The 23,458-nt window shown below is 38.8% G+C and overlaps 1 protein-coding gene across 1 annotated transcript in view; it reads right to left on the bottom strand.

Annotated features, from left to right (window-relative positions):
- USP7 (ubiquitin specific peptidase 7) overlaps positions 1-23,458 on the bottom strand; it is a 73,921-nt gene that overhangs the window by 30,122 nt on the left and 20,341 nt on the right. The window contains exons 2-6 of the mRNA XM_074841506.1: positions 11,749-11,853; positions 5,872-6,070; positions 4,351-4,489; positions 3,543-3,631; positions 2,727-2,835 (exon numbers count right to left, since the gene is read on the bottom strand). Coding sequence (XP_074697607.1) covers positions 2,727-2,835; positions 3,543-3,631; positions 4,351-4,489; positions 5,872-6,070; positions 11,749-11,853 — 641 coding nt within the window. The remainder of the gene's footprint in view (positions 1-2,726; positions 2,836-3,542; positions 3,632-4,350; positions 4,490-5,871; positions 6,071-11,748; positions 11,854-23,458) is intronic.

Here is a 23,458-nt window from a genome sequence, read left to right as displayed (position 1 = left end):
TCTCTAACTTTAAGACCTAAGAAGTTCCCTCAAGAAATGAACACAAAAGAGTGACAAGGACATATATAGGCAATGGCTACAAGCAACATACACAAAGATATGAGAAAAATGTTAGATATTCACATGGTAAAAAAAATGCTACAGATAAGCTTGAACACACTGCTTAAAGTCAAGACAATTACTTGAAGAAGGTAAGAAAATGCTGTGTATGAAATTCCAAGGAAAGGTAAAATATATTGGATAACTTGAGGAGAGCCAGATCAGGGAGAAACATACTGAAGCAGTATTTATGATTTTGGTATAATATAAACATTCCGCAATGTTCTTATGAATTGTAGGGAATGTTTCAAGGGAACCAGCAAAGAGTTTTAAAACGGACTGGATGCAGCCACAAGTACTGACTGGCTGGAGGTGCTAATGACAGACCTGCAAAGACTCATGTTACATGGTCCAAGACCAAACCTGGACCCATTTGGGAAGTCACCACTGTCCCTTGCCTAGGTGGACTATACTTAAGCATGCATTTACCAGTCACAAACAGACAAAGATATGCTCTGAAGAGAAAGTTCCTTTGCTTTATTCCCTACCACTGAAGTTACCTGGTTGCTAATAAAGAAAGGTCTAATTTCAAATGCCCAAGAACCTCCCATCTGTTGTCTGGAAACTGAGCAAAGAAGAAAGGACCTCTCCATCAATCCTCACCCACGCTTCAGCAGTCTGACTTGCCATAGGTACATGCTTGCCTTTGCCATTGTTCACTGCTTTCCCAGCTCTACTCCTGACAGCAGCTTCTCTGTTAACAAAGCTCTAAATAACGGCAATAGAAATCATTATTCCTTCTAGGTAAGGAGGATTAACAGAAATTATGGAATTGGTGATAAGCAAACTGAGGATACTACACATTTTATTTTACTAGGTTTTAAAAGGAACAAGTTTGCTCAAAGTGAAAACAAAACTGTTGCAGAAATTCATTTTTTCAGACAACTACTGATTCTTCCTTATCTGTCATAATGGCAAATGAGTATTAAAACTGTCTAAAACTACAGCTGTAGTCTGTTCTCTTTGTAGGAGCTCTGAAAACTTGAGGAATGACCAAAGAATTGGGCATTTTAGCTGATGTCCAGTAACATTTCCATAAAGGAAGCTGAAGTTACCAGCTAGTAAATCAAGCTTTCTCATATGGTCACTATCCAGATATTAACACTCCCTAAAAGCTGGTATTTATTTGGGGGTTGGGGGAGAAGTGCAGGGGAATGCCTGAAAAGATTAGTTCAGTTGAAACAAATCTGTATCACAAAAAGAATTTCATCTTCACAGAACAAGATTACTTCACGGTACATATTGATTTATTGACTACAAGACAGTCTTGAAAGGAACTACTCAATTGGATTAGATGTAGCTATTATAAAAACACATTTTTCTTTCAAGAGCAACGTGAAGTTGTCCAAAAATGTAAAATGCACAAACATTATGAGGGCTGAGCAAAAAGAACAGACATTATAATGAATGATAAACTGAATGAGTAAATTATACCTCTTGCAAAAAATGAAACAGGTGCATCATGTAAAACAAGTCAAGTATTTCTTTCTTGTACATGGCATTGGTAAGATCTCAGTTACAGTTACTAGAGTTTGATGTGCTATTTTTTGCAATGCTTCAGAGTAAGCAGCACATTGCAAAAGAGAAAAAAGAAATCCCAACTGGGACACAGGCCACAGTGATATAAATAATGATAAGATGCTGGAAAATCTAAGACAGTAGAAAGAAGGTACATTAAAAAGGGATATTTTGGAGAAAAGAAAGCTTAATGGAAATGTAACAACTAGTGTACACAAGAGAAGGCTTAAGTCAGAACAGTTCATTTTCACTAAGAGATACAGTAAGTGCAGGAATGCACAAAAGGATAAATTAGGATCACTAGGACATTCCAATAAATTAAATGGTGCAGTTACATTTTTTCCCAAGTATATCCCCTCTTCCAGACAGCCACCTCCAATATCAAGTCATCATTTATGTTTTTATTCGATTAAGGCTACTGCACTGGTTTAAAATGATACATTATCTAGTATATTTGATCCTGGGTTTGGATGAGATATTTATTAAGCTGATATTTAAAGCAGTTCTTCCTTCCAGCAAAGAAATAATACCTACAGTAAATAAAAAACATGAATGAAGCAAATACAGCATTGTTTAAACTACTGAAATTATAACATGTTCCATCACTACAAAGATGCTAACCATAATAACAGAAAATTCAACTGCATAATATTAATTAAAAAGATGGAACAAATGAACTACAAAGGCCATACACATTTTGTCTTTTTACCCTGTTTATGGGCTAAGAAGTCATAATTGACTTCTTTATTTTAACTATTTCAAGATAGGGAAATTACTTCCATCTCTCACCTGTAGTCATCCTCCCCCCCCACCCCCCCAATTCATAGCAACATCAAGACATAATACAGTCTAACAAACACCCCCTAAGCTCAGGTCTTCACCAGGTACTCTGTCTGCTTGCACAAAACCCAAAAGCTTATGTTCAAACCATAAAAGGAAGCTTCCTGCATTCAGCTTCAAGTAAGCTGTGCATCACCATGTTAAGTCACAACTTCTCTAAAAGGATGGAGGAGGTAAAAGGAACATACAGCTCTGTTTTGAAGCATTTATACATATAACATATTGGATATTTCAATTAGCAATCTCATTTTCTTTCACACGTGAATTACCTTTCGTAGCTGATTTGTGAAAAATAAAGTCTGTAACAAACTGTTCATGTAACAAGTTGCTCCCTGGTTCTTTAAGCCAACATATCCTGTGTGCTTCTTTGAATCCCACCTAGAAAACAGTTAGTGGTTAAAATCAAGATAGTTCTGTTTTAACTATAATAAAGAGTATTTGTTCTAAGGTAGCGCTGCTGGTGTTTATCAGCTGCTCTTCATTGTTACTTAAGGTTCAAATAAACTACACTACTGCCTGTCAGTAACAACAGTCTTTGCAATTAAATGCTTTGTGATTTTGTTAGGTTTTCTTTTTAAAGATGTTCTATATGGCAGAAAAATTATGTATTATGAAAGTCTACTGGAATCCAGAGCTGTACTTCTAAGGACAAGTCTGCATTTCAGTACAGCCACTTTGTTTACAAGTGACATGAAGTAGAACAACTCAGATGAGGCAGTTTTTAAACTGTAAACCAAGGCAAGTTAGACAGCAGAGCCACCTGACTGTGTCTGCAACCATTATCAGCTGCAAGATCAGAAACGTTGAGGTTAGATTTGCAGAGGTGTTAAATCACAAATCAATTCATACAGAAATTAAAGTTTCACAGAATTATGCTGACTAATGCAAATGGAAATTTAACCTATACAAAAATCTCTACGTGAGCGATGAAAAATATTGCCATGTGAGGATTAATCAATTAAAGGTGACAAAGTGAGAATGTCTAATGAGAGGTACAAATGTCAATTAACACAAAATCTTGAACAATCTCAAGCAACATAAAAATATTAGAATTAAGAACTTTATTTTTACACAAAGATACTTACGCCACTCCATGTGGAGCATCTGCTTGAACATAGACTTCAAAAGTAACTTTGTCCTCTTCTATAAAGCCTTTTTCAGGATCAGTAACTTCCTGTAAAACAGGAGTAACACATGAACATGAAAACTGGAGCTTGCAACATGACTCTAGTGAAGCATCCAGTTAAACATCACTTTCTAATGTCCAAGCCTGAGCTATCGGTAATAAAAAACTGAAGAAGAAAAATTGAAGTACACTAAGAAAGACAGTTTTCAGCTTAATAAACCTTAATTCTTTTTTGATGTCTTAATACAGGAAACTTGTTCCTGGCTTTTAAGATTTGGCAGCAGTACTTCCATTTTCTGTGGTAATCAAAGGCTCTGCTTCTTCTGGACAATATTCCAGAAAGATGAAAAATGACGGGCCCAACCTTTGAAAATGCTTAAAAAGCTGTCCCAACTCAAGATAAGCCTTAGTACTATTATTACGGCATTAAATAACTGTACACATATACAAAGAACATGGGGAAATGCAAGAAAATCTGTGTTGCTTCAGAATGACATTGACCATCACACAGCCAAAACAAAAACCAAGCATTCAGATATGCAGAAAAAAATAATGAGGGAATGTTTAAATCACAACATAAGTAGAAGCAAACTACAATACTTAAGTGCAAGACTTTATAAAAAATTGAAGAAGAATCTACAGCAATGACAGAAAAAAAATAACTGCCTGGGAAAAAAAAATCTTTTCTATAGGTATCTCAGTATTCACAAGTGCAAGTTCAAAACTGCTCCTATCTAGTAATAACTAATACATGTCCAATTACTTACACTCCAGGCCATGAAGTTGGAAAAGCCCCAGTCATTTTCCTTATGAAAGAACAAGTGACTAATACGACGACTGAATGACTTTTCATCATCCTTGTAGTTTATTATCTTGAGAACTGCTTGTGCATGACAAGACCATGACCTATAAAAACAGAAGAAACATTTGAAACTCATTCAAAACCAAGCTTTTTATAATCATTAAAATAATTTTTTTGTTAGGGATTTTTGGTACATTACTTCCACATATAGGATTTTTTTTTCCCCCTTATTAAATGTTCAGATTTGGTTAATTGTTATTGAGGGCATGAATCCCTGGGGCTTTCTGAAGCCACATTATGAATGTGAAGCCCTAAGAAAATCTCCATTTCAGCAAGAGTGTTGTTAAGAAAGTACTGTCAGGCAATTGCAGGTAACAGTGGTTTAAGAAGGTAACTGCTCTCTGAGGTGAGCTATTTCTAATCTACTTCAATGCAGATGGATAAGCCAACTCAGACTTTGGCTAAAGGAAAGGAAGCGGCGGTTCCACCCTCCCTCCCACAAGATAAACTCCCCAACACTCTAATTTTCTCAGCAGCACTTCTTTATGACCATTCCTGTTCAAATTCATCCCACTTGTGCAAGAAAATTGGACTGATTATTAGTTCAGACAAGGTCTTGTCATTGACTCATGCAGTGGCATTACTGCTTGCTTAGGTTCACCAGCTGCACCTTGGTTGATACTTCTGAAGATCCCATTATCCTTTTTCTGTGACTACTTGCATATGAATCACCTCTCCTGTGACTAGTTAATATACTTACACCTTTCTTCTTTACCTTATGCACTGATCACTCACCTTTTAAATTACAAACATGACAGAAAAGAGCAACTTCTTATTTAGAGAGAACTACAATGTTGTCTGAGATTGGTGCAAGAATGGAGTTACCCTACTGGAAAGGACACCGATGCGGGGTCTGCACTCTAGCTGAATAAGCTGCAGTAATGTCCCAGAAATTTGTAATTATCTTTTTATATTTCCATATTATTTATAAAAGTGGTCAAAGATAGACAATTTTGATTCGCACTCGGGACTCCAAGAACACATACATGTTCGTATCTGTCTTGATGAGCGATGAACTCTATTCAAGGAGATGACTACCTCATGCATGGCTCTGCCTCAATTGCTAGCAGTTACCTACTCATATGCTTTACAAGGCAGGATTTATAGCTCAGCAGAGAAGCTCCAGTACCACTTCCATGTGAAATAAACCCAGAACTTTTCCCATGCCAAGAAAACTGTCAGTCAAAGACTTCCCCCCAGTTATCAAGCAGAAATATATCTAAATTCTACCACAAACTTGTAGCTACTCAAGCTCTTATACTTTGGCATTTAGAAAGGAGGGGAAAAAGCAGACTCAAAACCTTACAAGAATTCTTTCCTCTTGCAGAAAGATAGGTAAAATTATTTTTTTATAAGTCTGTATTACTTGCAATACAGATTAACTACTATCAAATGAGGACTTGTACAATGATTAAAAGGATCTTACGTGGAATCAGATTCAGCATTGCACTGAAGGAAGAATCCTACACTTTTTTGGTGTGGTCTGTCTGGGTAGAGTCGTGGCATAACCATGATCTTCCATGGCAAATTCCGTACGAAGCAGGGAGGACTGAGAACTGACTCACTCAATCTGTTGAAGCGTTCAACTGTAAACTGAAATGTTGCTTCTGATCGCCAACTTGTATCTGTAACACACACAAAATTATCTGAAAAACCCAATGTTCTTCACGCCAAAACATCATTTTCAAAAATCATGCAACATGAGCATGTTTTATGTAGTGGGATATTGGAAGCAACCCAAAAAAAACCCCAAACCCTGAGAGGCACTGAACTCCTTAGCAACTGAAGTTTCAATTTTTTCATTTTGAAAAACATTGCAACACCATTCAGGGAAACAGAGCACTGAAAGGCATTCCTTTCGTACACTATTTTCTTAAGTAATTCTTTAGCACTAGAATTTGCTGCCACTCAAGTTTCTTCTAAAGCAGCGGGTACAGCAAGACAGAGACATCAAATCCTTTACAACATAAATCACAGCCCACTCTAACTCTTCTTGTTGTGTAGTGTCTTCACAGCCCAGTTTAAGTTAGCTCCTTGCATGAAGGCAGACGTGCAAAGGATTTTCACAATCTGTTCAACTGCCCTCTTGATACCAGCCACCACTTAGTTGCTTTCTGCCTGCAACAGTATCTTTTCAAAACAGATGAAGCCCATTGGTTGTTTGGTGGGCTTTTTAAAAATCTCATACCAGTTTGCTGAGAGTAGGGTGCTGTATTCTTTGTGCTATGTGAAAATTTTAGAGATTTTTAGTGGTCTAGAACAAAGTTAAATGAGACACTATTTTTTAAGTAGCTTATTTTGACACACACAATTAAACTAATTTTGCCTTCTTCCCACACCCTCAGTTCTCCATATACCACAATCTGTTCTGCTTCTGTTGTACACAGCTATAACAGGGTGCTGGAGACTGCGACAGCTTCAGGAAGGCACAAGGCTGGGCTCTATTGTGACATGCCTCACTTTGCATACAGGGAGGAGAAACCTGCAACTTATCCCAACCATTTTACAGGGTAGGGATGAAGTACAGAGTATGCACAAGACACTCCCTTTCTTCTCTGTGGTTCAACCTAACACCTGTGTAACATGGGAAGATTAGCTACTGGGGGTAAGGAGGTTCAAGTAGCATCCAGGGCAGCAGACAGCACCCACGGCCAGACCGCTATTCTCTCACCACCCACGGTGATGCACAGCTGGAGCAGATACGTCACACATGCAGGGACACCCGGAACGAAAAGCACTGAGGTACAATGACACCAAGCCAGAAATCGGATCATGAAATTCTGTGACAGTGTGCACAGTATACAACAGAGGTATTATTTCTGTAAATGCAAAGCAGCTGTTCACTCAGAAAGCTTTGCATGGCACAGCAGACAGTGTTGAATGATTTTTTTAAAAAACAGGTGAGCCCTGGTTGCTACGTTACTTAAAAAATGAAACCCTCTTGATTACATGCAACCGTATAAAGATTATACCCTTCAATACAGAACAGTACTACAGCAGAAACCAGCTTCCTCTCTCCTCTATACCTGCAATGACCTTTGCATTACCCTGTGCTGTCAGCTTCCTCAGTAATGGAAGAGTTCAAAGGATTATTTCCTCCTCTTTTCCCTACATGTAAGTGTAGCTAACCAGTAGCCTATCACCTACTTAAGAACCGTCCCCTACCCATTTTACCTACTCACTGCCTGCTGACAGCCTAGAGAGCTGGTCTTCTGTGACCAAGACCCAGACAGGCTGTGGCCACAGGAGCCGTATGCTCTCAAACTTGATACGCAGGCAGAACAAAAATATCTGTAACAGTTAACAATTTAGAAATCAGTCTTGCATCACATGTATCTCAAACCAGCTCAAGAACATCCCTCTATTCACAATCAAGATCAGTACTTCTGGGCTTAGTCTACACTTCTGAAAAATGAGCCGACCAAGTTTGCTTTCTGCCTCCTTTGATGCAGCTTTCAGAGCACTTCAGTACAAGGATGCAGCAGCGCTGCTACGGTGTCAGCTAAAAAAGGCAGCCCACGCAGCATCTGCAGATGCTTCAGAGAAAGTTTGCCTGTATTTCTTGATTTCTTTTCAGGAAAGCCTGTGCATGAGAGCTCACCAGAGAAAGGTACTCTTCTCAGTAAAATATCTGAGCAATCACTAGTAACTACTCCACGAAAATGCAGCCTCATAACATAGGTCAACCCTAAAATAGAAGTTTCTTTAAAAAATACAAAACACAACCCCCTGAAGTAACAGCCTTCCTTTCTTTCCAGAAAGCCCATATTTTTAGCAAGTGTAATCAATTAAAACATGGAATTATATTAAAAAATGAAGTTTAAATAGTGCGATGAGTATTCTGAGCACATAAACAAACCCATTTTTCACCATCACAAACATGTCCACCAGTTTCCAATAAAGGACTGCAATTGGCAGCAGAATAATTTAGTAGTGACTGGCAAGTGACACTTCTATAAATCCCATATCCCAAATATGACACATGATCCCCAACACAAGGTAAAAAGAACAGACCCAGCTGACAATGCCTAGTGAAGTTATATGCATTGGATTATATCTGCTACATGGAAAAAAGTTTTTTCACCGATGAGATGAATGTCAGATTTAACACCTCAATAAGACAAAGATCATTCAAATCAGAGATCCAAATACAGAACATGATCCATTTTAAGACTGAAGTACATATTTAAGCATTTATACCTTTGAGAAAAGCAGATTTCTTTATTCTCTTAGTAAATGTTGCTACCTTTAAAGTACACTGAGGTTATTAAAATATTCTGAACCTGAATTATTAATGGAGAAACTGGCTGAATAGTCTATGAATATTTTAATAATGATCCAAATGCAGCATGCAATACTAGCATATGGCTAAGACTGATGCTTCTGAAAGCCTCCAAGCCTCTGCAATTCTTCACAGAAATGAGACTTCAGTAGGTAATTGCAAAGCTGTGAGTTTATGTTTAGCTAGGGACCTTCTGTTTGAACTTTAACTTCTAAGAGAATTTACTCTATGTGCTGTTTCGAATACTGATGCACTTGCAAACAAATTTGATCAGAACCTCGTTTTTATTATTTTCTACTTTATTTGCAGAAGCTGCTATTCCAGCTTACAAAGCTTGGTTCATTAAGTCATTCTCTGTACAAAGCATAGCACATTTCTTCAGTTGATTCTTTTTAATTGCCAAGACATACACAGCAACAGGTTCTAGTCAAACTGCCTAGGAGAACACAACCTCATCTGAAAGTCCTGTTGGTGGTCCAGTGCTGCCCCGTTACTATTCATCACAATGCCTGTGCTTAGTTGCCTAGTAAAGGGGATGACTGCTGCACTTTTTTCCAATCTTATCAGTCTTTTTTTTGTGCTAAGCAGGAAGAACAAAATCACCTCAAAAGTTTCTTGAACTCAAAGTCACCAGAAAGCTGGTTTCTATGATCCAACTGGACGCATCAACTTTTTATCCTACTCTTCACCTCTTTCACAGCAACCATTACACTCATTAAGATTTTCACTGAAGAGGTATCTAAATTCTCTTCATGCATTCTTTATCAGCTCAGATTGATCCCACTTGCTATGAATAACAGCAATGGAAAACAGAACATGTTTATCTGAGAGGCCAATGCCTCCCTCCATTTTTTTCCTATCCTGTGAATCTCCAAGCTGTCCATTAGACATGTGCATCATGCTGCAAACCAGGATAGCAAGAGAACAAACAGCAAGACAGCAATTGCACTGATGTGTCAATAATGCAACAGCAAGCAACTAATCCGATTTACAGGACTTGGAAAAGAGGCATCATCCACTTACATGATGCAAGTCTTCAGGAATGTTTTTGCAATTATAATATTTTGCAATAACACTATTTTCTATCTGTGTCAATGCAGGGCTATAACAGCACCAAGATGTAGCCAGACACTCCTTATTCAAATATGATAATAAGGAACTATTAGAATATTGCTTAATAATTGCATTTTAACTCTAAAAGATGTCCCACAGCAGAGCAGACCAAAGCTTCTGACTGTACCCAAAGTCCAGAGACATGAGTACCAACATGAACAAAGAAGCTTTCACAAGCCTTTTGACAAATACTTTCAGATCCTTCTTTTCCCTACCGCGACACCTTCATATCCAGTTCTCTGAGAAGAGTCGAATATTTGATAAACGACAGAAACTGTTTTACAGTAGTCTTTTGGTTAAAAAGTCAACGTTATTCTGAATGCAGAGGTGTACATCTGATTATTTGCCATCCTCAATATGGTCCGGGTTTCTTCAGCTGCTTCCGCAGCTTGAGTCCTTTTTGCTTCATTTGTGCAAGCAGATCAGACCAACTTCCGGAAAAATTTTTTGTACTAATTGACCAATGTGTTATCTACTCGCTATAGTGAGAGCAAACACTATCAGGCTTTCTACCTATAAATATCATTACTGAGAACAGAAATTCAACAGAGCTGTCCTTATGAGTCTGTGTCAATCCACGTGATCTTCTCTTGCCATCCTCCAAACAGCATGTCCCAACACAGACATTTAAATTCTTTTGTAACAGGTAACTTGATTTTGATAAAAACAGACTTCCCTATTTCAGTCTCAGCTAGTTACTCTGAGCAAGATATCAAAGCCCTCTGAATGAGATCAGGTAATCAGAGCAAAAAAATTCAGAGGCTAAGCAGACCTCATTTTTACTTTATTGCGAGAATCTGATCATAGGAAACTTTATCTTTGCCAATGCTACAGAGGCAATTCAACCATGAGGTGCTTTTGTCCTGAATTTAAACCATATTCTCTTCATGGAACATTACTATTTTCTATCAGTATTCTATTATATGTTCCTTGAATACATGAAAGTAAGCACTTTTTTGACCTTCAACCTCAAACTCTGACTTTTCTCAAACAAAAATCACTCAACATTTCGCACAAATCTAAATAAATGTTTAAGCCTAGTCCTGAATGTACTCTCACAAGACAGCGTGAAATAAGGAATCAGAGGGGAACAAATCTCACTCCTCCTTCCCATTCAATTTTATTTAGTTCTTCAAAATAAGCAGTCCCCCCTACATCCTTCCCTAAGAAATACAATTGTATCTTTTCCTCACTAAACATAACAGACTTAAGTGAATTACAAACTTATTTTCTTTAAATAAGCCCAGACACATCTACTTGAAAATTATTTGATCTTCTGTAACAGAAGAAACTGTACACCCTTATTTTCATTTAATAGATCAACAAAAAGATTTCAAAACACATGTCCTCTTTCAATAACAGGATATCAACACATACTTTTTCCTTTGCATTTGCAAGTAAAAGGGCATGGGGTGGGGTGAGGGGGTGGGGGGGTGTTGTGTGTGGAAATGTTCCTCAACAGAATAGTTCCCACTGACTTGCCATACAAAGGCAAACTGATCACAGCTGCCACCTGACAAGAGAGTAGGACAGATAAGGACTCTAAATGTCCTGAAGGAATTGCGTAACTGACAAAATTACTATTCAGCAAAGCACCAGCTGCAGTACTTTTAAAGGGACGTACCACAAAATTTAACAATGGACAGTATCACTTTCAGCAATTTTTAAATGAGTACCTAGAAAGAGTAAGAGAAAAAAAAATCCCAAGCCCTTGGATGCCTAATCCTATTGTATAGGTCTGTTAAAAGGATGCCTGTACAGAAAACCAGCAGTCGAAACTACAGAGGGTTTCATTTTTTTAATGAGCTGCAGTTCAGAGGACACACGTAAGACATGGACCATTTTGTCCTCAAAAATCATAAAAATAAAGAAGCCAACAAACCACATTTTTATCAAATATTTTCTTACCATCTTCCATGTCTTCTTCAGTGTTGTTATGTCCGTCAGCCATTGCTACATTCCCATTAATGACAGGATTTTGAGTAATTCTTGGAGGATCATCTGTATCTCCAGCTAACACAGAAAAAAAAAAAAGTAACCAGCTATATTAACATTGCTGTCTCAGGCAGTGCTTATGAGACACACAAATGGCACACTTGTGTGCAAAACAGTATCAAATTATAGCACAATAATTGTATTGGTATGTGTCTAACTGTAAAATTCCTCAAACAGATGAGTACTTATGGATGAAGCAAAAAGTCCGCGTTAATACAGAATACAAATATGAAGACCATAAACTGATTCTTAAGTTTCCAAATATCCTTATAGTCAGCATCTCATAATCAAGTCTCATTAAATAAAAATGAACTTTTAAATTACTTTCTGGATTCCACATTTTTACACAGATACAAGCTTCTAATAGCAGACCTTTTAAATTAATAATTTACTTTAAGACTTCTTCAGTGTTACTGCTTTTTAAAGAAAACCTAAACATTTAATCAAATGTAATGGTAAGATTTAAATCTTACTTGGGAAAAATTGGAAAGGAAATCTTTTACGATCTCACGAACATTTTAGAGGTAGCATTTTCCAGTTTCTAGCCATCAGTTCTATTAAGCTTTGCTACAGTAACTGTTTAACATATGTAAGCACCTCTAAAACAAGAGATACAAAACAACTCCATGAATTGGAACCCCACTATTTTAAAGATGCATTGCTTTGATTGAACAAGCATCTTCCCGACTTATCCAACAACTGAGCAACGCCTCCTTCCATTGCTTGCACATCTATGATTACAGGGAAGAGGACATAATCTTGAATAAACTCTTTGTATCATCAAGACATAAAACCTATAACCCCTTGCAACCATCTCAAGGCCAAGCACTACTTAAGAGACACTCTTTAAAGTTTCTCTTTGCTGTACCAGCCCTGCTATTAACTTGTGTGTTCTACTACACCACAGACACCCCAAAGTCACTGATTTCTGCAGCTGAGAACCAACTGCGTGGGCAGGCAGGGCAGCGGGCAGGCAGGGCAGCGGGCAGGCAGGGCAGCGGGCAGGCAGGGCAGCGGGCAGGCAGGGCAGCGGGCAGGCAGGGCAGCGGGCAGGCAGGGCAGCGGGCAGGCAGGGCAGCGGGCAGGCAGGGCAGCGGGCAGGCAGGGCAGCGGCTCCCGAGGGAGCCCAGCCAGGCCGCGCCCCGTCAGCACCCTGGACAGGGCCGGCCCCGGGCCCGCTGCCCACCCGCGTTCGCGCTCCCCACCGCACTGGGGGGGTGGGGGGGTCTGTGTGTGTGTGCGCGGACAGGGCTGCCTGGCTCTTTGCAAGAACGGCTGAGAAGCGCGGAACCAGGTAACCTAGACGCTCGTCTCTGAATGCAGCTGAATTCCCCCCGTACAGGATGGACAACCACGCGCGACAGGAAGCAGGCGGAGCTATGGCAATCGCTGCACCCCCATAAAAGCCAGGGGACTACGGCCAGCGCTATGGTAAAGCATGCGAGAAGTGAAGCAGGATCAGTCACCAGTTGCCTCACAGTCCTCCCTCTCCTCACAGCCACACGACATGCTCTTGCAGCCGCATTTCAATTCGCTGTACACAAGAAAACGGAACTGTCTCTACTGGCATTCCTATTGCTGTTACTGACTCTTCTAGTAAATCCACAGAACTAACAACCTCTGCCCTGAGCATGAACAGAAACAGATCAGGTTAGAGACTTACTTCTGGATTAGAGCTACAAAAGATCATAACTTAATACTCAAACGTGGCTTTTGGAAGCTTACTAGGCATGAGTGAAAGGTATACGCTGAAACATACAGTATACACATAAAGCGTGCGCCCTTCTCATTATTAGTACGAAAGCAAAATCAAGTATGATTTAAAGTTTTGATTTTATTAGGAAAAGGTTGGCAGAAGATTGGCTCCGGAGCGACAGAGCTGCAGAAGCCCCTCTAGCAGCTACCCACACTGGCAGTGCTGCAGAACAACAAGTTAAAATAAACATAATTACAGCAAAATTAAGTTTAAACTGCTGCAACTCAAGAACAGGAAAAGGAACAAAAAGAGTAAGAAGATCACTAAATTGATTTCCACAGCTTGCCTTTTGTTTTTTGGTTTTTGGTTTTTTTTTTCTTTTTAATCTTTTAACAGCAGCATGGTGAGAGTCTAACAAGGAGGCTGTCCTCTGGGTCACTTCTCTCCTACCTGGAAGCACACAGCATGCCTACAGCAATGCAACAATTGCTTACACTGAATTAGTGCTAGGATTTTTTATTATTTGTTATAAAGTTATCATCAAGGCACCTTAATATCTAGAAACAAACTAAAGCAAACACCTGAGGACTAGTCCAGTCTAAATGCTCACCCAAAATATTCTTTTAACAGAGGATTTAAATGTTGATACCATATTTTATGGGGAAAGGCCCGTCCTTAACTAAGGAAATAAAGAGCTACTGCTCTACATTCCTCAAAAGTATGAATGGTTAGCAGACAGGAGGGAGAAAATGCAGAAGAGATCATAGCAAAAGCAATCAACTCAAAAGATAAACAGAGGCAGCTTCTGAGAGATACTATTTAGTGATAAGATAAACTAAATCATGATGTATGCCACTGCTGGTTTTTCTGACTTATATTGACACACGTTTTGTAACACAGCTTTCAGATATAGAACCCAGATAACACTAGTGAATGTTTTTGGCTTCTGTGAATAAAGAAAATTTTTAACTTCTAATACAATCCAACTATTACAGTAAATACTTTGCACAAACAAAACACAGTCCTCGTTCAACAGATTTACTAGCAAGCAGTATGACATTTATTTTCAACTACAGCATTGAAAACTGGTAATTTATATTTTCCTGTTGTCCTTAAGAGCTCATAGGAAAGAATTGTCAAATCATACCAAGATTTAACTAAGAAACATGTTTTCCTTTGCCTCAAGCAGAACAATGCCAAAGACTTATTCAATTATACAATACAGGATTAAGAAATAGAAAAAATACCTGTCCACATCAGCCAGGAAAACCTTCCTACCAAACATACTAATTAATACACTGCTGTCTTTAATACAGCTTAAACTGGAGTGTCAACACCACCCCAGTCATGTCATCTGTCAGTTCCTAGACCAGAATACCCAGTTTTAATCGTATCCTTGGAATAGAGATGCAGTCTATTAATCAATCAAAAGCTACCATAAGCCACATAAATGAAGTATTAAAACAAAGCATGAAGTGGCCTTATGAATAAGGAATGTTTTTAACTCTTGAAATACAGTACTGTAAAATATTAAATAAATATAGCTTTCAATACCAGAATTTTAGACCCTGTCAGGCTGTTTGGTGAAGATCACTTGTTTCCTATCTCCCCAAAATGCAACACATACAACTTTGTAGCTATGCTTTCATTACAAAAAGGAGGCAAAATGAAGAATAGTGATGATCATTTCTTCTGAAACATTTAAGGTTATATAGTTTTCTACCTCCTCATGCCACTGCATTTCAAACAAACAATACAGCTTGAAGTGTTCAAAGGGGGTCTCTGCAGTTTGGAGGTTAAGACACCTTTCAAGAAGAGGCATTTCAGGTATTGGTGAGTTTGAGCAAAACAAGAGCTTTCACTTGTTTACTCAAAGATCATGAATGCTGAAATGAAATCAAGTCTAAAAATTGACATATGTAACTGGAAAGAAACTGGTGCATGACAATATAGTTTGGGAAGTTAGTAAGAAGTGTCAGTCACCTTATACAGACAAATTACTGGATCATATATAAATGACACTGCAGGTGCACACTTCTCATTGCTCATTAACTAAGGCAGTCACTGAAGGTTTGAGATGAAAGCCTGAAAGAAAAAATGGTTATTGCAATTGATGCTAAGGGGGAAAAAAAGTAAAAAAGACAAAAAAGAAGACAAAATCCTCAAACTACAGCCTTGCTATGGGATGCCAGACCTCACAGAAAGTATTTTTTAAAATCTCCTTGTTATGGACTATGACCTCAACATTATCATACTCAAATACTCGCACTGTTAAGTAATCAGAACAAAAATAGCACCAATGATTAAAAAAAAGGACTGTACTCAAAAAAAGCTGTTCAGATGGATTCAGCTGGTTTAATAAGATAAACTCGATGTCACTGAAAGAGATATTGCTCTATTGCTCTACTGTTCACAATAATTCAAATCTACAGGGAAGGAATCTCAAAGTTTGCCATATGTTTTTCCTATTAATGAGAAGCCAGGAAAGATTTTGTCAAGATCATGTGGCTTTTGGCACAACATAAGTCCTGTTACAAGACAGGAGTACTGCAGAATTTCATCTCTCTCCAAGATGTAGGATATGTTCCTCAGCAGTAAATACATGCTTGCAGTCATGTGGACAAAAGCTACAGAATGACTCCACTATCGCAGCAATGAAATTATGGTAGAATACTGCTACTACTTTAACAATGACAGTGAGCTACTGATTTCACAGGTTTCAGTCATGACTCATATCACACCAAATATTCAAATTTTGAAAGATTATCTATAATGTTTGTCATTAGCTGTTGGATCTGGCAGCCACAGAGGAGAAACTGAAGCAGCCTCCCTAGCAGGTTATGAAACATTTCTGTTTCCTTTTGAGGTTAAAGAGACCACAATGAAGGAGTAATAGCAATATTAAAAGTTTGCTTGCAATTTATCACACACAACTGCCTCATGATGGAAATCACGAGTGCCAAGTACTTTTACATGTCGCTACAGACGTTTTACATAGACCTCCATGCAGAACTTCCACAGTTATCCCAGAAACAATGAGGGAGCTGCACTAACAGTAGTGTTAGCAGGCTGAAGAGAAGTCAGAGTCATTCACTGCTGGCAGCAGCTTGAAGACTTTGACACTCCAAACGTCATATCCAGGGTTCTGTCTTCAGCCGGGGGGAAAGCTGAAGACACAAGACCTCCTCCCCTGCTGCTGGACTAAATTGATATTCCAGAATCAAAGCATTCATGAAAGTTTTTAAAAGGTCTTTTAATACTTTGTTTTGAAATATAAATAGAACTGTATGTACAGATACGATAAATTGGGGGTGAGGGGGTGTGAATTCCAATGGATGAGTGATCACTGACAAAAGGGACTTAACTGAGCAAAAAATATAAGGTGGTAGGAGATAAGAATAAAGTCAGGCTATATAAATCTCACTGAAAAATGAGCAAAGTCAGTCTTGTAGCAGTCAAACTACCTCAGGACCAAAGGATATCAATTGCAAGCTGAACATGCAGTGCAGGTCCAGCTTTGCCCCTCAGTGTCAGAACTCACTGGACCACCTGAAAGCAGAGGAACCTGTAAAGACCCCCTGGGGCAGCCACGCTGAGCCACTCGTCCTCAACACTAACTCCTCCTCAGTTGTGGAGTATAGTATAGTCTTTAAGAGTTTTAAAAAGAAATACTTTTAAATACATCAGTATTTCAAATACACCAAATAAACCTCTAAAAGTTTACTTCTTCAGTGCTAATTCAGAATGCCAGTCTCACATGGATAATACCACACAAGAAAAAAACAAAAATAATTTTTTAAAGTCACCACTGCTAGAAATTATAGTGAAAAAACATTCAGTGATTTCAAGTGCTATATTTAATAATCAACTCTTTACCATCAAATTGACCTTTGCTATTGTAACTATTGGGCAGTATATCAAAATATGTAATTAAAAAATTCCTAAAGCAAGCAGTAGATGCAGTGCTTTCTGAAAGTTACCAAACCCTGGTGGTGCAAAGAGGACACTGATGAGAGTCATTCAGAAAACCTTCAGAAAGCCAGAATATTACTTCTTGAAAGCAAACAGGAAACTCAGAATAATGTGAAGAATAACACCTGCCTTTAACTGGAAAAAACAATGTGAACAGGTTACTTCACAACACTCTGCAGCAAAGACTCCCAGACCATGCCTGTGAGTGGTCTGCAGGTAGTCTATTGAACGAGGGGAAATGGTTTTTTATGTCACTACACTGACAGCTCACTACCGGCTCCAGCGACTTGCTTCTCCAAAAGTCTGGAAACCACTGCTACAAAAGCCAGATTAATAGGGATTACTCCCAGGAGGCAGGGTTTAAAAAAACACTAAAACCAAAACAACCACACACACACCAAAATTAACCAAACAAGTTCCCAACTCTATGACCTGAATGAAATTAACTTACAATAGTCAATCTTTAAACAACTAGAAGCGTTCAAAGCAAAAATTTCCCCTCACTCTGGAAGAACTCAGCCTTTCAGAAGTAAGAGAAACTATTTGGCCTCTAATCCCTACCTGCAGTTAGAATACAAACACCACTTACTGCACAGAGGGACTCAGGAGAAAAGGAATTAAATGAAAAGTGTTCTACACCGTTTCATTTTTTTCAAGACAGTCCTAGGTTGCTGTAATGAAAATCTGAAGAGGTACCAACCAATTTCTGTAGTGTGGCTGCCTTTCAAAGGGAATCCAAAAATAAAGCAATCCACCTAAAACATTCTTAAAGGATGAAACAGTAACAGAGACTATTCTGGCCAACAGAATGGGAGGAAGGGGAAGTACATAAATCCCCAAGATCCTACAGACTGATGTCAAGGTGTAGATAACTGCTGCCACAGACGTTTCCATGAGTTGCAAAAATCATGTAATTTGCCTTTACAGCTAAAAGTTAATTCTCACATTAGCAAAATGGTGGGTAATTTGCTTTTCTTTCATTTATTATTTTTCTTCCTCCATGGTTCATTACTTCATCATTACTTGATTCAACGTCAGAAGGTGTACCTAGCAATATAAACCTCTAAACAAGAAAGCTATGAAGGACAATGACTAAGTCTTAAGGGGAAAAGGCTTCTAGAGAAGTACCGGGAGGCAAGAGGCAAGCTTACAGATTAAGGGAGAAAAGTGTTATGAGCACAGGAAGAGCGATGACTTGTAGTTAGGGAGACAAGACCTTCAATGCTGTCAAAATTTGCCTTAGCAAATTTGGAAAGAAAGCAAGAAAGTAGAAAGGACATTTATTTACTAAAGAGCAAGTAGCCAATGCTAGATCTTAAAAAAATAGGAACAATATTACACAGAAGTCTCTTGCCCTCTAATTGTCATCCGAAACAAATATTTATTGCACTATTGACTGTGAATTGCAAATCCCCCACAGAAGGAGATGATGCTACACAAGACAGTAAATGAAAAAGAAAACATTACTGGGATGGTACAGCTTCCTGGAAGCAGACTCATCATCTCTGCCATGCCTACAAAATATTTAGCCATGACTAGACAGTAACGCTGCAGCCACCACTTATTACACTGATCAATCATTATATTGCTGTTGCCTTGTATTCCTATCATTATGTCTGCCTGTCCAAAGAGAACAGTTTGACAAAACATAGGATGGCAAGACTGGTTTTAAATTGCACCAGTGTGCCTAACAAATTAAAAAAGAGAGAGATCATTATTAATAGGTTACATGACTATTCTATTCTCAGGTAAAACAAAGAAGTTATTACCCTAAGAAGCTCCTGAACACTAAACAACATGCATGACAGATACCAGTCTGTAAGGTAAATAGTATCTGAAACTTCATCCTACTGAAGAAGTTATCTTATTTGAAAATAAAAGGGAGATACAATGTAACTTTGTGGATAGAAAAATAGCTGAGAACAAATAGCCTACACAGAACCGGCTCTATATGCAACTTGCTGCAGCAACTCAATTACCTGCTCATCTTTGAGGGGAGCAGCAGGCTGATGGCACTTTACAAAACGAAGTTTTAAGTCTTAAAAATGTGATTAAGTTCTTATAGACATGTATAAAACATTTAGGGTATTATCAATGCAATTACTCCGTAGTCCAAAAGCTGCCATTTAAGAAGTCACCCCCAAAAATTTACTAAAACAGGGACTAAATTACTGCCTGCTTTCAGCAGTTTAACTCATTGCTTTATGAATAATTCAGTGTTAAATGAAAGACTGCATGAACCAGAGTTCAGTTTGGACACTAACAACACGCCTATAATTACCCAACATATTTACAACTTCATACTCTTGCTGAAGGAGTTTGTATAGACAGCCTTCTCATCTTAAGTAATTTTTCATATACTTTTTAAGCTCCGTGTTTAATAACTTGGCATAGACAGCAGCACCAGCAGGAGTTTTTCTTCAGTACAATGATGTTATTTCTCAGAAAGACACCAATCTGCCTGTCTCACTGACCTGGCTTTACCCATTCTACAGTGCCACAACCCTCTGGCAGTCATCAGGGCAAGAGAAGGCCTTGCTGAAAAATCTTTCATAGTTCCTTCTCCTAGTCTGATGAGCTTTGTTAGCTTGGGTCACACTTCTGGAAAACTATCAGATCAGGAAGAAAGGAAGGAAGACTGCTTCTGGGTCCCATGTAATACCCCAAATGCAGTAACTAGAACAGTTGACAAGACAAATTATTGTCTTCCACAATAAGTAAAGGCTGAAACATCAGAAGTGTCATGACCTATTATGGCAGTAACTACTGGACTTGCACTACCTTCTCTTTGCTGTATCTAGAGCAGCAAGGCTATAGAAGCAACTACCCTAACTCGTCACGTCTTGTCTCTGCACATTCCAGAGATGGTAGTATGATTACATCTTTGCTGAAGACAAGGCACTCAGTTCCAACCTACTGAACACACCCTAAACAATGTGTTTTCCCAGTATCACACCCCTCTTTATGTTTTACTGCTTTACTGACTTATCTCTTGCAACAACAAACGCTAAGCTCTCCGGCAATCATCACTAGAAAGGCTGAAAAACTACTCGAAAAATGAACTTCTGACATGGGGAAGGAAAAGGATACACTCTCAACTGGAGCCTTGGCAGTTCAAGCATTGCAGAGCATTTATGTTTATACACGACACTATATTCAGTATGCTACAGCTCTGTGATTACATTCTTTCTGTTTTAAGAAAGACAATTAAATAGCAGTTAAGATGAGTTTATTTGGATAATACTATGAGCACATTATGGGGTTGGTGATTATGCTTCCATTAGCACCTCCCTCTTTTCTTGTCAAAGTATAGAAAAGCATACACCTTCACCACCTGGACCAGCACAATCTTTATTAGTCAGTCAACTACATGCATTTTCAGAACTCACTTCCGTATCATTTTGGATGAGTACAGTCCACAGTTTCAGAAAGTTTTGGGGTATATCTACTGAAGTAAATACTACGACTGAATGCTTGCTAAATATTTAAGCAGCAAAAAGGTTTTAACGTTTAACAGTAATATAAAATACTGCCTTACATGGATTAGTATGATTACACATACCACTTGCCCAAACTAGCTCTGGAGGTAGACTGATTCTGTGTAGTTACTTTGTTACAAAGTCAAAATTATTTCAGATTCTGAAATTTTGTTTGAGAAAGGATTCATACTCACAGGAAATGCTAACTGCACTGCTCCTGAACTCAGACTTGAAGTATGCTGAGCTTTGCTCACACCAGCATTAGCATGGAAAGGTACCATGAATACATTAAATCCTCTTTTTTTCATAATACTGACATGATTTTTTAAACTGTTGAAACACTGCTGATCTGTCCATGTTATTACACACAAAAAGAATTTCCGAGCAAAGAACAACAAATGGATAATAATATGGATTTTGCACTGCAATTAATTTTACAGTTACTAGGAGGAAAAAAAAAAGTAACTTTTAGCCTCATACCTTAATTTCCTTTAAACAAGACAGATCACTCCGAGCTAGAGAAACTGTGCAAGGTGTGTATCAGAGACCTCATACCTAGGATCTAACACCTTCTGCATTTCTTCCTGCTATCTTCAGTAATGCTTTTAAAGGTCTTCCTTTATCACCGGAGATTTGCTAACACTGATCTTGTTTTACCTCTCCCTTCTTATGCTTTCTGCTCTGTAGAGAAATGGATAGATATGTAAAGTAGGTTCACAGGAATCTTAGTGGTTACAGGTAGCTAGTAGTTCTGAGACTAGGCTTTTGTGAGAAGAGGGAAAGGTAAACCAATCCAATTCAGGAGAACAACTAAAAACTTACACAATTGTGAACAACAAAGCAAGCAGAGTTAATGGTATTTCCTTCTCATTTGACAACACAAAGAAGCTTAAATCCAGGCTTCTTTGCTGAATAATAAAGGAGTCTAAATCAAATACGCTCACAAGAAATTATTCCTTTTAGGCTAACTATGCAACTACTAAGCCTGTTTTAAAAGTGGCTGTTATAGCAAAGCAGCATGAAATCACAAGCCAAATCATCTACAGATTTGAGCTGGTAGTCCTATGGCAAATCTAGAAAAACACAACAATGTCCTTGGGTACACACAGTGGTGATCTATGCCATGCCACGTGATGCATGCACTGCTCAGTTGGGATGCACAACTGGAAGATCCTGGGACCACCTAAGCACAGTATCTGACTATATTATTCTTGAAGTGGTGCTTCTATAAAGAAGAACTACTATGCGCTCTAATTAGCACAGTGCACTGAATACTACAACAATCTGAACTATAATATGGAGATACTGTTTATAAGGGAGAACTGTAAATATAGCCTGCTGACTGTGCTGGTTTGACTTCTTCATATAACACATTAACAGGTAAAGAATGAGGACAAGAGAAAACAGACCAGATATATTCACTTCAGAGAAAAGATGACTAAGGGGATACAAGATACGCCAGACAAAGATCCTGAATAGCACAAAGGGGGGAAAAAAACAACCAAAGAAAACCTACCAGAGAACAATTATTCTCTACTACTTACAATACAAAGAGTTTTACATTAAATTACCAAAATGTGAGCTTAAAAGAAACAAAATGATTTTTCATGTCGCACGTGAAACTTCTGAAAGCTATGAAACGTTTTGTCAGAAAATGCGGTGGAGGCCAAGACACCTTCCCAGCTCCCTCCGGCTCAAAGGCGGTGGCACTACTGCAAAACAGGAGGGCCACAGCGCACAGTACACAGGTTCACACCAGCCAACAAAGGAAGCCATGGCAGGCTGACGGGAACAGGAACGGGGAGGGACACTGCTGTAGGGCACCCTCCCAGGGCCCCATCTCCCAGCTCTGGGATTGCCTGATCTATGGATGGTGTCTCTGCATTTCAAAACGTCCTGTGAGTATGTGCCCCCACTTTTCAAACCAGGACATGTTACTATTATTTACATCATCCCAGCAAAGAATGCCACAGTTTAACTACGTTACACAAAATAACTTTTTTCTTTTTATTTTCAACCTGTCCTCTGATGTTCCATTCCACGTTCTCCCGGTTTTACACTGCTTCTGTTTCACCTTCTCCCGTCACTTGTGCTTTCCAGACTTCTGGCACATCTTTTCCTTGGTTATCCACCACACTAGGGGCAGACAGGCACTTCCTAGTCTACTTAGTCATTACTGCTACAGCAGCCATTTCATACCTTTTATGATTTTTATTTTCCTCCCTCGTTGTAACTTCTTTACTTCTCTTATACCTTTGTAAGATGGAGGAGGAAAGCAAGGCTGTTAACCAGGCTGCATTCAGCGTTCAAGATGCAGAAGCACCGTGAACCTACACAAAGCACATATTATTCCCCATTCACTTCTGAAGGCAAAGCAATGAATGGAAGAAGATTCCATGAGGAGCGGTGAAAAGGCATGGAGGCAGCCTGGCCAGGCTCAGACACCCTCGGGGTGAGCACCGCGGGGAAGGGAACT

Source organism: Strix aluco, chromosome 15 (assembly GCF_031877795.1).
Source record: "Strix aluco isolate bStrAlu1 chromosome 15, bStrAlu1.hap1, whole genome shotgun sequence".
Classification (NCBI taxonomy): domain Eukaryota; kingdom Metazoa; phylum Chordata; class Aves; order Strigiformes; family Strigidae; genus Strix; species Strix aluco.
This window is presented reverse-complemented; position numbering and strand designations above follow the sequence as displayed.